At 38.9% G+C, this 17,255-nt stretch overlaps 1 protein-coding gene across 3 annotated transcripts in view; it reads right to left on the bottom strand.

The window, feature by feature from the left end:
• LOC310895357 (ras-related protein Rab-10-like) overlaps positions 1–17,202 on the bottom strand; it is a 30,859-nt gene extending 13,657 nt beyond the window's left edge. Inside the window, exons 1-4 of one of the 3 annotated variants that reach the window (XR_014580634.1) lie at positions 16,946–17,202; positions 11,279–11,339; positions 9,955–10,093; positions 1,146–1,235 (exon numbers count right to left, since the gene is read on the bottom strand). Coding sequence is in view for 2 of the 3 variants with exons in the window: in XM_083826599.1 (XP_083682725.1) it covers positions 1,146–1,235; positions 9,955–10,093; positions 11,279–11,339; positions 16,946–17,102 (447 nt within the window). In the remaining variant the exon portion in view is untranslated. The remainder of the gene's footprint in view (positions 1–1,145; positions 1,236–9,954; positions 10,094–11,278; positions 11,340–16,945) is intronic. The other 2 variants (XM_083826599.1, XM_083826600.1) reach the window with 2 other exon arrangements.
• Between the last annotated feature and the right edge of the window lie 53 nt (positions 17,203–17,255).

Raw genomic sequence — 17,255 nt, 5'->3', positions numbered from 1 at the left:
GTAATGACTTGTTTCTCAAAAAAAAGACTACATTAAGAGAAAAGTTGATTGCATCGTTAAGGATGCAGAAGTCAGAAAATGTCATTGTTAATACCATATGCAAAACCCTAATACTGCCCTCTTGTGCACACGCATCCAATGAGCCTTCAGATTTCTGACTGTATTCCTTGAGTTAGAGTATACATGTATTTTTCAGCAACCTTATTCCATGTACACAGATAAAGTACACTTTATGCTATTTTTTAAAGTTTTCTAATCTGGAATTACATAATTGGCAAGAAATTAACAGTGTTCTTTTCCTTGAACACAGTATAACTTGCCTGACTCACCATGTCTAAATGCGTACTAGAAGGATTCATTCCAAGATACATACAACAGACGCAAAAAATTTTCAGTTGTAAAAATTACTGGTATATACTCCAAGCTATACTGTGACATTAATTCAGCACCACAATTTCTTCTGCCACTGCATGCCTCCCGGATTTCCTCACAGGTTCTCAGTGACGTTAATTTGCTATCACCTTTAAAACAGTACTCTCCACTTACCAGTTCTTCCTCTATAGTCTAAATTATACTATACTATAACTGAACTATAATCTCAGCTATACAACCCACACAGTTAGAACTAGGAGGATAGCTGGATGTTCCCTAAATGTATCTGTCCAGTATTATTTAGGGCTATTTATAAACAATTAAGATCACAGTGCGCAGGCTGCCAGAATAGCTCTTTACAGTCAGACTGTAGCAAAAAATCATTGATAAGTACATCAGGTACTATAAAGATGATGCAGAATGTACTATGTATTATATTTTAGCATTCCACATTAGAACAGCACTCTGGAAATGCAGATTCTAAAATAACTGTAATTATAACTTGAAAAATACAATTTCTACCATAATGCCTGTAACTATTTAAGTTCATTTTAACTTTTAAAATAAGAATCAGTATTCTGAAGAGAGCAGCTAGGAGATATTTAATGCATTTCTGCACATATGTTAAAAACAAACAAACAAACAAAAAGCCCATTGTTCTTCTGGAGCGATTTCTAACAGAATTTTTGGAATCCAGGAGCCTTTTATCATTTTCTGTGTAACAGTTCATACTCACATACTCAGCAGAAGAAAGCACCAGTGATCAATGATACCTTTTCTCCTTTACGTTTTGGAACTACACGTTCAGACTCCTTATCGCACTTGTTGCCCAACAGTATTACGTCCACTTCATCACCTGCTTTCTAAAAAAGAACCAGCATTAGTAAGTGTCATGTTAGGAAAAAAGCAAACAACGTAAGCCTTTCACCTTCAACTCACACTAACCTTCACAACTATTCCCTTGAAAGCAAAGGCTAAATTCTGTCCTGACCTTTTCATCTGTGGAAATATTTTTCATGAGTTCACAGGATTCTGAGGAAAACATCAAGACTGCAAGGAGCAGAGAAAAGCCGCTTTCAAGTACAGGGCATAATTTGGAACATCTTTCAATATGGTATAAAGTATATGGTGCATGTGTGCCGTCTTCTGATGAATGCTTCATCTTGAGGTTTTAAAGTGACTGGAAATGCCCCAAAGTCACAGACGCTGCCCTCCCTGAAGTAATGGGTTCATGGATTAGCATGTTAGTCAGGTCTACATCTGGCACTCAAAAGGAAAAAAGGAAAGAATTTGCTGCACCTGAAAGAGCACCTCTCTGTACTTCACTTTTGCACACAGACAGTAAAATTACATTCAAAGTGCTCAAACTCAACATAAAAGTTTGATTATTCCAAGACACTCGGAAGAAGGCAATAGATTTTTAATGAAGTAAAAATTTAAAAACCTCATTGATTTCAGAAGGAAGAAAAATCTAGCTTTTTGACCTTGTCTCCATCCTTCGTTCCACTAATCCAGTTACGTACATGATGACTCTGGATGCTTTACATCAGTGTTATTTTAAGATAAGCCATTGTAACTCTCATGACTGGAATAATGACAGGGAAATGGAACAGTTCTGCAACAGAATGTGGAAATTGCAAACTGACGTTTGTTGCAAAAAACACAGTATTTAAATCCACTTTTGATGCTTAAATGGAGGAAGCTGAGGGTCTTAGTCTAGAGACAATGCACATGTGACCTGATCCCATGACATATTCTGAAAGAAAATGCTCTCACAGCTCCTCTGGTGACTCAAATAGTTTGATCTCATGCTACAGATCTCTCTACAAGGATGCTGATGAAATCTCTAATAAAGTCTTAATTTTTATAATACTAATAAAGCTGTAGGGTGTCTCTATCTCTTTCAGAGGAGATTAAAACTAGCTAATAGTTGGAAATTTTTTATTTGGAAAGACTGAAAGGAACAGGCATATACAAATATATTCACCTACCCAATGTGACAGAAGATGCCTCATTTCCAAATAAACAACAAGAAGAGAACACTGATAATTCATCATTACAGCTGCAGTAAAATTCCAGTATCACAAGCCAAACACTTTGAGCCCTCACAACCACGATTCTCAGAATCTGTACCATAAAACAAAAACGGGCACAGACAACACTCTTCCCCAGAGCACAAAGAGCTGCACATGGACACAAGTACCCCCCGACAGAGAAATGTAAAGAAAAATCTCTATTCATTAAAGGATGATGGAATCATTATTTTTTCTCTTTTTTTCCTCTCTCTTTTACAACTAAGTTGCCTCATTTGAAGAGTACAGCAGTGGGCACAATTTATTATTAAGGAACACCATTTCGTTTTTTCAATCCACTCTCATTTTAGAGTCAGCTAATCTCATTTCATAACCACAGCTGATGTTCAAGACAATGCAGTATTAAAATGAAGTAAGCTCATCATAAGAGTATAAAGTACAGGCCCAAAATAATGAATCAGTCTAACCTGGATTAATAGACCAAAATGTTGGCTGTTTCAGAACGCACTGGAGCTTTACTCATTAAGGTCAATGGTTCTCCTACATAAAATTACATACATCAGTCCTTAAAATAGGGTAGAGTAAACAGACAATTTAATCTCATCATGTAATCAACTTTTTATTTGAAATAAGGCTGTATGCAGCTGAGGATTTTACCAGTGACATTTGACTTTACTCTGAAGTAAAAGGTCAAAAGAAAATGCTAGCATCCTTTCTGTGCAAAAACATGAAATTCATCCTGTTGTGTATTTCTGCACAAACAACACAACTTCTTAAAAGTGGGAATGTTCTTTGTACACAGTTTCAAATAACAACAGTATTTAAAGGGTAGCGATACCAGGCCTTTCAGTATTTACTTCCGTAAATAACTATATTTCTACATTAATACAATTTCATAATGAATTTTCACTTTGACTGGATTTTTTTTTAAAGATAGTATCTTGAAGCTTCTTCCTTTTAGAAAACTAAAGGATATAAACCAACATTACCTTCATTTTAAATTTTGAAAACCAATTGTGCAGATGAAGTCTTTAAAAAATAACTCAACATGAGTAGGCAGAAGTTTGACCATGTGCTCAGCTGGCATAAAAACTGCAGAGGTACACTGATTTCAATCGGCCAAAAATATGGCTCTTCAGTGCTTCTAAAAGCTCACTGTGTATTTTCATCCTCTTTTATTTATAGCTCAGGAATAAGCCTTCCAAATGCAAAATCTATAGCTAAAAAGAGGATGATTATTTTACAGTTGTTAAGATGCTATTATGTAAGCCAGCTAACAGAGTCAGGAAGCATTTCTCCTATGTCATGGAAAAGTACTATCAAAATTTAATCAAGGCAAAAAAGAAAAAAAAAAAGAAGAAGAAGAAATTTTCTTTTTTTGAGCAGTGAAAAAAAAATCTTTTGCCTTGGTATTTCACAAATATGAGTTTTGGTTGACTCTCCTGAGTTTTTGTTCTGCTTTTAACATTTCAAAGTTCATATTCCACTGAAACTTCAAATTAAATGAAGTACAGATTTGGAGAAAACCTAGCCTACATATATATGTATATATATATATTTTGAAAATATCCAAAAAGGCTACATCATCACCCTATTTTTCTTCAAAATTTGAAGTTGTGAGATTTATTGAGGCCAACCAAGTGTTTTGACCAGTTTGGAAGAGTTTGGAGTTACCGGGTTTTGGCAAAAGCTGGAGCCAGGCTGCTGCTTGCCAGCTGCTGTGATGGGTGGCCACATGAGGGAGCAGCGCCACAGCCACAAACTCAGTGGTGCCACAGACTGGACTAGGAACACGCTCGCATCACGTAACACCATGGTGTGCTCGTGCAGCCTGCTCCAGCAGCAGCCATCCATCCATGGTCCTAAATAACTACAGGACTGCTTAACTTTCACCTAACCTGTGCGTTCAACCAGGTAAATGCATATTCTAAGTCACTTCTTGACTACGTGGGCAGTAACAGAAACCAAGAATGCAAAATGGAGAATGCTTTGCTCATTCTTTTTGTATGTGTTCTTTTTCCCCCGATGTTTTTCTGCACTTTTTCTCATTCTGCAGAGGAACTTTTCACAAATGCGTTGTGAATTTGTATGTCAAAAGTAGCACAGACATCTATATGGAAAGAGAACCGCATCACAGGTACTTACAGGTTACTGGGAGACCATCCCTTCACTTAAATGGGGAGCACAGACCCTGCCGTGAATGGGTGGCCTCAGCCTGCCCCCTGCAGCATGCTGAGCATTATTAATCCAAAGCTCATCCTGACTCCTTGTACCTATCCGGTGAAGCATTAATTTTTCCTCAGAATCACCACCTTGTCCTTCCACCATGTTTCCACAGTGCAGGGCTGCACTATTTTGATACTATTTTGATTACAGTTTGAAAGGGGAACATAAGTTTGCTTGCAGGTCCAAAGAGTGAAATTGAGAACCTAGATATGATAAAAACACTATTGTAATGCTTAACTAGTTCGTATGTAAGGAAAAAGAGTAGCATTAATATAATTTTTCAGATATGAAGATGAGATATACATCAGCATGCAGTGAGATGAAGGCAGAGCTGGGGAAGGTCACAAGGCAAGGAAGTTTCTTCCTCCTAATTACTAGACAATGATACCAGAAACTTATCCTTTTTACTAATGAAGAATAGTTTGTTAAGAATACACTGTCCCCACAATCTCTTTGACAGCATCACTTGCAGTGTTCATATTACGATTCTCACAGATGTCTCTTTCCACGTATCTTTCTAAATGCCACGTTATGATCTCAATGACAAATGCCTCATTTCCGGGTTTTTGGTGGAATTGTACAAGTGGTGGAATTGCTATATCTATTAACAAACTTAGACTTGATTGGACATAAACCAATTTATCCTCAAACCAATCTGGGATAAGAGATATAGCAATTTAGCAAAATGACAAGGACAAGAAATTTTCAGTTCTAATCAGAATCGTAACGACAAACCCATCTATGAATTGGAGCAATTCAATCCTTTGGCACCATGCTTTCCCATCTGAAGAAGAAAAACTCAGAGCAATTTGAAGTCAAACTAATTTACATTTGCAAAGCATTTTTCTGTAGAGCTTTTATTTAAGTATGACGCAGAAATACTGTCCAAGATTCCAACTCTCAGATGCATTGCAATGCACAGAACCAGAAAAGGGCACTATGTTAAACCAGCAGTAACCCACCACACCCATACGTTCAATATCCTGGTTGAGGGCTCACCTCTTTCAGATACCACAGGAAGAAAGCTAGTATATTACAAAAACACTAGATTATATCAGCAAGTTCTTGCACATGATTTCCAGCACAAAGATAATTGTTAGGAACTGGTAACGCCATCTTCATGGCCACATCAGGAGACTAGCACAACAAAAACCAGTCCCATGTATATGAAAGAAAACTAGGGCCTGCCATCTATATCAAAGTTTCTGGTGACCCATACCACAAGTGTGAATCATGGTTGAATGATGGTGAATCATGGTGAATTCAGGTTGGTAAGGACTTCTGGAAGTCATCTGGTCTAACCCCGTGCTCAGAACTGGCCAAACTTTAAAGTCACGTGGTGAGGTTGCTCAAGGCCCTGTTGAACTGAGTTTTACACATCTCCAGAGATCCAAATCCTCTCTGGGAACCTCTGAGCATTTACTACTGTGAGTAATTTTTTGCCAGTATGTTAGCTGGGATCTTCTTCAACACATCCTGGAAGGAACTGCTTTCTACAAATGGATTTGGTACACAGTTACTTGTATTTGATTTTTAACAGCCAAATAGAATCAGCCTTTCAGAACTCAGCAGTCTAGAGGAAAACCCTAATAAATATGATATCACCTATGAATAAACAATGGTTGCAGGTTCTCAAGTAATTTTCCTGCAATGATCATGCTCCTAATTAGTGCATTACAAATCCAATATACCTGTATTGGATTTGTCAATGAAGTCCTACGATACTCAGTTGTGAGTATATTATTCTAGTAACCTTTTAATATACAATCCTGTTATTTAGTTCTGCTCTAATTCTGAGCACAAATGTTAGAACGATACAGACACTAAACTATAGTTATGTCTTGAATTTCCTTAAACAATAATTCATTTTTAATAGGAAAGTTGCTGTATTCCAAACTCAAAATAATTTAAATACAATGATAACATTACTGGCAATCTGATTGCAATAGCACTCACTGGCCAGTTTTTCTAAAATTGATGGAGTATCTAGGAATGCTAAATTGCTTAGATTTTTACAGCAGTTGAAAATAAAAATGGCTTAGCACACTGAACAGATTTTTAAAAATCCTTCCATTTAAAAGCTCTATGTACAACGAATTAAAAAGAGTGCAATTGTTGTAACTGAATCATCTAAAAATCCTGTTTGATTGGTTCAGATATAAACTTTATCTAACAGTCTGGTTTTTAACAAAACCTGTACCTGTTTCCTTTTTTATTTTTATTTATTTATTTATTTTTACCCTTGCACATTTTTCAGGATGCTGTAGCAACAGCCACTTTGATACTGGGCATCTGTGGGGAATTAAATACTGGTTTGCACTTACAGACCAAAGCAAATGCAAGAAATGTTGCTATCCTCCAGTAAGTAATTAATTTTCATGATATGCCCTGTGTTAACAGTCATTACTTAGAAATACTTCTTTTACAATGAACAGCCCCATACATTTTCACCAAGACACTTCAGAAATTGATACCACTCTAGGATTAAATTAATTTTTTTATTATTATCTAGCTCCATTACAACACTCACTAATTGCTAGTTTTAAGATTGGTACAATCAATCATGCAATTTACATTCTTAGGAATTGTTTAAATTGAGGGGTTTTTTAAATTCTAAAATAAGGAAGTACTTTTGGGAGGTAAGATTAAACAATCTAATTATTAATAGCTTGAGTGTGTTTACATGAAAACTTTTAAGTATCATGAACAGAAAGCAGGCTCATGCAGGTGTGATTTCCTGATTGACTCAAGCAGATCTAAGCTTTATCACTTAGGCACTGTGGCTACCAGTGCTAGTCCCATCCTTCCCTGCCCCCGTGAATCAACAAACTTGTTGATCTAACTCAACATGACAGGGCAAAATGACCCCTTTGAAGGCAGTATGAAGTCAGACGAGTATTTCATATATATATATATATGCATGTATATATATCACAGAATCACAGAATGGGCAGGGTTGGAAAGGACCTCTGAAGATCATCTAGTCCAACCTCCCTCCCGAGCAGGATCACCTAGAGCACGTTGCACAGGATGGCATCCAGGCGGGTTTTGAATATCTCCAGACAAGGAGACTCCATAATCTCCCTTGGCAACCTGTTCCAGTGCTCTGTCACCCTCACAGTAAAAAAGTGTGCCCTCATATTTAGCTGGAATTTCCTGTGCTTCGGTTTGTGCCCATTGCCTCTTGTCCCATCCCTGGGCACAACTGAAAAGAGACCAGCTCCATCCTCTCGACACTCTCCCCTCAGCTATTTATACACATTGATGAGGTCTCCCCTCAGTCTTCCCTTCTACAAGCTAAACAGGCCCAGTTCCCTCAGCCTGTCCTCGTACGACAGGTGCTCCAGTCCTCTAATCATCTTCGTAGCCCTCCTCTGGACTTGCTCCAGTACTCCCATGTCCCTCTTGTACTGGGAAGCCCAGAACTGGACACAAGGCTCCAGGGTTGAGGAGAGGGGGGAGGATCACCTCCCTGGGCCTGCTGGCAACACTCTTCCAAATGCAGCCCAGGATACTGCTGGCCTTCTTGGCCACAAATGCACCTTGCATAAAACATTATTGAAGTTACACTCTGTTGACAGTAAGACTTTTAAGACAGCTGTAAGATCAAGGATAATGATGTACTAGGTCATCATAGATAGTAATGTTCTTAATACTGAAGTAATGTAAATGCAATGTCTTAACAACAGTATAAGATACCCTAAGTGTATATTATTGGATATATGACCATAATTCTTCTGTATACTGAAGCTGTGACAAGAGAAAAGGATGTCTTTGATGTTTTTCTTTCAGAGCCTGTTTTTCCAAGATGAGCTCTTCCATCCATCCATCATGTCATATTCCTACCAGTTCACAGAGGCTGTAAGTATTATAAAAAAAATCCTGCCTGAATGTTTACTTGATTTTAATCAACAAAGAGCACTATCTTGTTTGGATTCTTATGCAGTCATACTAACTACGAACTTGTTGTGTCAGTACATAGAAAACAGACCTATCTCTACCCAACAGCAAACATCAAGAGGGACTGAGCAGTATTACTCAGGCAGCTAATGACAGGAAAAGGGGGAACGGTTTTAAACTAAAAAAGGGAAGATTTAAATTAGATGGAAATTCGGAGCAATTCTTCACTCAGAAGGTGGTGAGGCACTGGAACAGTCTGCCTAGAAATGTTGTGGATGCCCCATCCCTGGAGGTGTTCAAAGTGTTCAAGGTTGGATGAGGCCCTGGGCAACCTGGTCTAGTGGGAGGTGTCCCTGCCCATGACAGTGGGGTTGTAGCAAGGTGATCTTTAAGGTCCCTTCCAACCCAAGCTGTTCTGTGATCCAGTGATTCTATGAATACAGGCTCCCGGTACTGGTTTACGGGTAGCTCAGTGATCTGATGCCTGACAACTTCCTCCCTAGCTCCTTCCCGACATCGTTCCCACACATTCTTCTCCCAGCCTTCCTGTTACTCTCCCTTATGACAACTCCATAAACTGCCAGACCTTTCTATGAACCTCTTAAACTCACTAACACAGCGGAAAACTACACAAGTGGTTTTGCTGTGCTAATTTTTCACCATATTAGAGAGGTGGAGTGAAAGCTCAGAGGGGTCTGACAGGCTCCAGAAGCAGCACAGCAGGAGCAAACTTTCAGATGCAGGGAAGTTTGTAGGAACATGCCCCCTGTCTGGCAGCCATGTGTTGTTGAATCCCTTCCTACGTCACATGAAAACACACTTTTCTGGCTGCAGTACCACAAGCAGATGAACTAAACCAACAGCTCGCTGCACCAAAAAAGGACTGACCTTTCTCTCTGCCAGTTCCTCCCATTCTCACATGGGAATATCCAGCAAAGAAAAACAGGATGTTTCATTTGATTTGTTTAATTTGATTTTTGGGATGAGGCAACAACATAAAAGTAATGAAATTAGGAAAGGGCAATCACTGATTATTATATGGAATTTTGACATTGAAGCTAATTAAAATCCTGGGAAAAACTCATGGAGATTGGCTTGTAGGTCTTGTGAACAGCCACACTGGTGACAAAAGCACTGTAACTTAGTATGTGTGAAACTGGATTTGAAGACATGTTTTAAATGTACTTCAAAAAACACTCCTGCATCAGCAAGGGGTTGCTCTGAATAATCTACACGGTCCTTCAGTTTCACATAACATTAAGCTTACTACCATACCATGTGCTGAGTTAAATGTAAGAAACTGTGGTTAGAAACACACAGCTCCAGGAACAACAATAAATTTTGTGCAGTCATTTCAAACATTAACTGCAGTAATTCATTAACTACCTTCATTAAAAGGTCAACCGCTGTTAAATATATTTACCTCATGGATGTCTTTCATCCAGCTTGTTATGCCTTGAAAACTGTCCATATTTGTGATGTCATATACAAGCACAAAGCCTTGTGCTCCACGAAAATAGCTAGTACTAAGCGTATGGAAACGTTCCTGGCCAGCAGTATCCCTGAAAGAAACCATAAAAAGTCACCAATAAATGTATAAATAAATTTAAAATCAATGAATAAACTGTAGAACCTCTCCCTTCAAGATAAATCACTTTATTTTCCAGAGTTGAACAAATTTTTAACCGTGTATGAAAGGAACAAGAGAATATAAGGATGGGAGGAAATCTGGGTGCCAGATTTCAAGTATATTCAGCAGTGAAAGAAATGCACTGAAGTTTATGCTGAGGAATACAGCACTACTAGGAAGGCTAAACCAGCAGCTGAAGTCTGAGTGTAACTTCAAGCTCACGACTTTATACACAGTTCAAGTTCACTTCTTTATACATTGTTAATCAGCAAGATGAGTACAACTCAGGTGGCAAAAAAATAAATAAATGTGGAGTACAAGCACTGCAGGAGTCAGATGACATCCTACATTCTGACTAGTACTTTGTAAACTGCAACACAAAGAGTGATCTGGTTTAGATGGAAGACAGGTATTTGGAAAGAAACGTAATATACTGGGATGCAGAGACTCCTACACATAATTATGCTTTAAGAAAGCTGCCAACAAGCCTTCAAGACTTTTGCATTAGAACCTGAGATGGAGTAACTGAATATCTAACACAGGTCAGATAATTCAGGTATACAGCTACTCCTTGAGAAGTTAAATACTGATAAATATAGATAACCGTCTGTATTGGATGCCTGTAGACATAGCTGTCTGCATTCCTAAATACCATTTAGAAAAGCCTCAAAAACAAACAAACAAAAAAGGAGTGTAGGTTCCCAAAGATTCATCTGAATAACTTTCTCTTGGCAGGCATTTGAGCCTGCATTTGTTGGGTAATGAAATATAACATTTTCTTGCTTTGTCACTTCCCTCAATGTTCCCATACAATTAAATATACTTAATATGGTTTGTAGATCTGCATTGTGTGCATGCTGGCAAGAGCAAAGTTTTATTGCTAAAGCAATCCAGCAACAACTCTCTTTTTAACTTACTTTAATTAAAAAGTAAGTTAATGCAAAAAAAAAGTTTAGCTAATGCAAAAAATATGCTCCCCTATCTCAAATAAAAATGTAAAATGACCTACTACATAAGAGTTGCACTTTAATGCAGGCATGCACATAAAAGCAGATGAGATTTTTCAAGTTGTAATGCACTTTAGTTGGCTTTCATTTGTGATATAAATTAAACTTACCATATTTGAAGTTTCACTCTTGTATCATTAAGCGTTATAGGCTTTACTTTAAAATCAATGCCTAGAAGAAAGAAGGAAATCTGTAACATTTCTCATAACACGGATTTCCTTTTGAAGAATGTTTCTTAACTCTAGTTATCATGCAATTTTGAACAGAAGGTGAAAAGGAACTGTATCAAACAAAGAATAACTAACCATATAAATTTAAAATGGAAGTTATAAAAGGAAATTATTCAGTGGTGAAGACAACTATGTGCCAATACATTACACTAAATGCAATGGAGGGGCAGGTCAAAGCAAAGGTGCAGATATTCCGAAACTACGTGTGCTTATTTCCATTAACAGACAAATGATAGGACAGCAGTTTCATAGCTTATGCACAATAATACTTGGCAAATACACTAGTGATTTCAGTTGTTTCCAATTTCATCACAAAGGCTATACATAGTTAGCAACAAATGCTTACAAAGCTGTTACATGCACAATGCCATTTTTCAGTCTTCAGTTCCAAATCCCTAAAAAAAATAATCTAGGGTTACATGAACAGGAATAGAAATTAGTTGCATTAGTTAAATGCAAAGACAAGCATACACTGGATTTCATTTAAATCGACAACTGTCTCTACAGTCTTTATCTCTGTGTATCCCAAATACAGATTGTTAATGCTAAAATCAGGCACTAGCACTTGAAATCACTGCTGAGTATCGTCTCTACATACATTACAGATACTTCCTCAAATATACTTTCCTTATAATTTATAGTGTTTTATTATACTACTAAATTTGTATGACAAGTGTGGTAAATGACACCTGGATTTGTGGCTTGTTGAAGCTCCAAACTTAACATTAAAATCTGCTCGCTATCACCTGCTACCTTGGAGTGATGTATCTCCTCACTATACTGCTGAAATTTGAAGTACATTTCACTGATCTCTCTGCTCAGTTTTTTTCCCCTGAAAATTAACCAGGCAATTACATTAAGTCCATTACATTAAGTAAAGGTACGGCAGCATTGTGGTAGCTGGCCCTACTGCATTCTCCATGGTCAAGAATCCACAAGGCCAACATGCAGCTACTTAACCTCAGAGTTGCTCGTCACCTGTAGTAATGTCACTTGAAAGAAAGAAGGATTGCAAAAGCAGTATGATTTTAGGTTAGCACCATTGCACTGATTGCTACTGGAATCTGGCTGCCAAATTATTTTATCAAACGAAAGCATTTGTGGCAATAAAATAACGCAGTGAAGGAAATGTTCCCTTCTTTTTATTTCTGAATGTATTTTGCGCAAACCTTTGAAGAGTACATGCTCACATGCAAGAATCCAATGGTAGTAACATTTTTGTGTGCATGTGGCAAAAGAGTTTAAAATTATTATGATAATCATGTCCTTCACTTGATGAATTTTATTGAAGCTTCAATAGCAAGGGAAGATGAAATAATATAATTGGTATCTGTAATTAATATTACACAAAGCTTCCTTGATGGAATTAATAATGTTGGCTGGAAAGGTAATTTAAGCCAAATTTGCTCATGTGCTCATGTCAGTTGAAATTTAAACGTTACAGAAAACATTTGCTCCTGAAATTCACACGTTTTTGTTTAATTATCTGTATCACTTTTTACAATTGATGTTACAGCACTTGAGAAGGACAAGGCACGTACTGGGAGGCTGGAAAGTCACTTTCAAACAGTGCAAAAAAATACAGCAAAAAATTATACTCCAACTAGGGATTCCCAGACCCATAGGAAACAGTTTTTATTTGACATACACTTTAATAATAAATTGATATAAGATTTTTTTTATTTATAAAAAGAGAAGCAGAGTGCTGAATCAGACTAAAACTTAATCTAAATTAAAATAAGGCATATTGACTTCTTAAGTCAACTTCAAAATTTATTGACCTAAAAGGTCAATGAATGTTAGTGAAAAACAGAAGTCAATATGTTCTGCATGCATGAATTGCTCATGTCTTTATATGAAATTTCATGCAAACTTAGCAAATTGAAAAGACAAAAAGGAAAAATGAGAAATAAAATGCCAAAGACAGCTCACAGATTTCAGATGCTTTTAGGCCTGTGTACTATACAATATGATCAACATAACGAAGCTAGCATTGATTACCGCTCTTGAGATGAACGTTATTTGAATGCAACAGCTTGTACTTGGTTCTTCTGAGCTGTCAAATAAAACCAAGAATGGGTACACTGGGTACAAGCTCAAATTCTAGTTGTTATTTCCAAGTTTTATAGCCATGAGATTAATTTCTTTACTTGCAAAATAATAAAAATGGCCATATTAGGACTGAGGCACCTTAACGATAACTAGGTCTAAGAAGCATTAAAATAGTTATCCACACAGGAATTCAGCTGTGAATTGCACATCTTCTCCCTCAGTATCTATGAAACATCTTTGACCATGTGCAAAATCCTCTTCAGAGAGGTCTTCTGCAGCTGGCCTACAAAATTACAAAACGCTTTTCATCCCAATATAGCTGGCAAGGTCCTGATATAAAAGGCTCAAAAATACGTTTATCCAGATTAAAATATGAGTTTGAGCAACTCAGACAGACAGCAGTGTACATGCTGGTGCAGCTCCTAGCCAGTCATACAGCATCTTCAGCTTTCTCTGGGAAGAGATAAGGAGCTGGTATCAACTCCCAAGCTCCCAGTGAGATAAACATAACATGTTTACCTTTAATGTAATTCATTTTTGTTGATAAACTCTACTTTGTTTCCTTGTAAAGTAAGAATTGGGGCATCCACATACGTCAGAAATGGCTCTCTTACTCATACTGCATTGAAAACAAATGCATAAATCACTTCAATTTGCAATTTTACTGTTAGGTCTTATATTTTACTCATAAAAATCATTTTTTTATATACATATGAGTATTTTTCATTTTAATATAAGCAAAAGTTGCCTTTTGGAGAAAAATTCAAAATAAAATTATCTTTTTTTAAAATCCTAAAATAGGAGTTGAACCACTTTCAACTGTGAAAGTCTGGGGGGGACTCACACCTCTACAGAAGTTTTTCCCACAGAAAATCTGTGTCTGTGGGACCACAGCCACTGTAATCCAGCAAAATAAAAACCTTACAACCGGTGAGATCACAATCCTGTTCGCTTGTATGCAAAAGGGATTTTTTTGTTCGTAAACTTTCGCTATGACGTTATATGCAATGCCATCGTTTAAACAAAAGCATTTATTCTTTATAGTCTACTATTGCCTACGATTCATAATACAATGCATCTGCCTTATGATGCGTATAAGTTTAATTAGAAAACTGTAACTGCTTATAATTTACCCAAACTGCATAATTGAGGAGGAGGAAGGACACCCATCCTTGAGTGTCTGAGTGCCACATAAATTGCTTTCAATGAAAATTTACTATGGATGCTTTTCTTTTTTTCATTTCATAAAATACATTATTTTAGAAAATTTCACTACTGGAGCCTACTAGAAATTTTGTTTCCCTGAAATAACAGTTGGATTTTTTCTAGCAATACAAACCCATGAATCATGATGACAAAGAAATGAGACTCTCTGCAGCTCCAAGACAACCTTTAACTTCTGTGACTATGACCCTTGGCTGCTCTGGAAGGAGGTGACATACGATTTTGTCAGGAAACTCAGATGGCTGAGAAACCGAACAGCCTGGACAATCTTCCCTCTACTCTAATCAACGTTCCAGCTGGACAGGTAGGGTGAAATATCAATTAACATCAGGCGAGCGTTCAACAGGCTGCGTGACAGATAGGGTTCATTTGGCTGAGCTCGTGTGAAACAGGCATGCAAATGAAAACAGTTATTTTGATAGTGTCAAAAAAGAGGAAGAAGACATCGTGAACAAAAAAAATCTGAAATGTTGCGTCTTCTTCTTTTACACCATTACCAACCACAGCCATGCTGCAAAGACTCAGTTTTCTTGGTTGTAGCTGTCCTTGTGAGCAAGCAACTTCCACCTTCAACATCGCCACTTCGAAAGCCATCACCCAAAATTGTATTGATTTTAAAAGTCCAAACTCCAACGTGCCTCGTAAAATGGAATTAAGTGGGATGTTTCCAAAAATAACTTGAAAAATCACTTGCAGTTAGCAAATACTACATTTGGGTGATTCATTTATATTTCAGATAAAATACATGCTTTAGAAGTTTTTAAATAACTCAGGAATAAGTTTCAGGAACAGTAATAAAACTATATAAGGTTAATCTCGGTCCATAATGGTTATCAAACTGTTTCATCTTTGCTATCCTTTACAGTCTTTCAACCCACAACTGGGGAAATATATTCTTAATATCATGAATATGCTGGAGTTTTTGACTCTATGATAGATTGGATTTAGAGTACAAAAAAATTCCATCTCAAAATAATAATCTCAAGGTTAGGTATCTAAGTTCTAACAGAAAATGCATTAACAAAGCTGATGTTTATGATATCCACGACGTTTCTCACAGACATTCCTTAAGACTCCTTGTTAAACCTCCTATAAGTTATAAGGATCAATTTCACTACATTTCTGCTAGTTGCATTCTTCCCTTTTTGTCAGTGCTGGTTTCAGAAGATGCTTTGCAATAACATGCAGGAAAATAAGGGTGGGTTTAACTTAGTCAGTGCTCATGTGGACAAGTCAAGTAATTTCATATAAGTCCAGTATTCCCTGTTACAAAATAGGACCAACTGCTGCCACAGATACTACCTATTATTTATTGAGTTAAGCAAACTCTTTCCACGCTAAAAACTATATAGAGCCGTGCATGTTTGAAATATCGGAAGACACAACTTCTTGTGTACACTTTAACCTTCTGTTAAAGAGCACAGAAAATGGGTAAAAAAATAAATAAATATGGACATGAAGACTTTCAAAAACAAAAATTTCCTGCTCAAGAGACCTGTAACATTTCTGCAAAAAAACAAAACCACCACAGCCATGCAGCACGACTTCGTGTTGACGACCACATGCGGTGTGAGGAGGGCCAACTTGCCACTCGCCAGGCACTGCGAGCCAGGACCACGGTGGCAGGGGACGGCTCCTGGCACCCAGCTTCTGTGGGGGTACGGGGCCGGCAGCACGGGGACACAGCCCCAAATCCTCTGTGTCTAGCAGGGCCAACTACTGCTGCCGCCTCAGCGGTGGCTCTGCTTTAATAATCGGGCATGCAGAATACGCAGACTTCATAATCACCCACAGTGGAAGCTGTCTTGACTTTATGCGGCCAAAATATATCAAAACAAAGATAAAAGCCTTCCTGTCAGGAAAGACAGAGGAACTGGGCATCTCCCTGAGGTTTGGAAATGCTCCGCAGGAGATAAGGTTATCTCTGTGAGTACCACAGCCGGGCCTCCATCAGGAGCCACGAGCGCTGGTACAGGACGGAACAAGTTGCCTTCCTAAGTCCAAAAAAATAAATAAATAAAGGAGAAAGAGCTCCAAATGTCACAGGTGAAGCACACACAGGTGGAGCTATGCGGTTCTGGAGCCGGGACGCGTTTGCCCCCGGCAGGGCTGGGGCCGGGCAGCGGGGCGGTGCGGGGACGGCGCCTCTCCCCTCGGCCACCGGCACCTGCGGCCAGCCCCGAGGGGCCGGCAGGGCGCCGAGGGGCGGCGAAACGGGACCCGGGCCGGGCTCGGGGCTGCGGGACAGGCTCGGGGCGGGCGGGCACTCACCGATCGTGGCCAGGTAGGAGGAGGAGGTGGCAGCCGCGCCGGGCTCCGTGTACCTCCGCACGATGGAGGTCTTCCCCACGCAGGACTCCCCGGCCATCACCACTTTGACCAGCAGCGCCGGCTTCCCCGCCGCCGCGCCCTGCCCCAGCACCGCCATGGCACGGCCGAGCCGTGCGGGGCCGCGGCCGCAGCTCGGCGGCCACCCCGCCGCCACGGGGGCGGGCGCCGGCGTCCCTCCGCCCGCCGAGGCCGTCAGCGGCCGGGGGCCGAGCCGGGCCGCGAGGAGGGCCGGGAGAGGCGGGGAGGTCGG

This window comes from Anser anser (genome assembly GCF_964211835.1).
Source record: "Anser anser genome assembly, chromosome: 2".
Lineage (NCBI taxonomy): Eukaryota > Metazoa > Chordata > Aves > Anseriformes > Anatidae > Anser > Anser anser.
The sequence above is the reverse complement of the archived record's forward strand: the minus strand, read 5'-3'. Positions and strand labels throughout refer to the sequence as shown.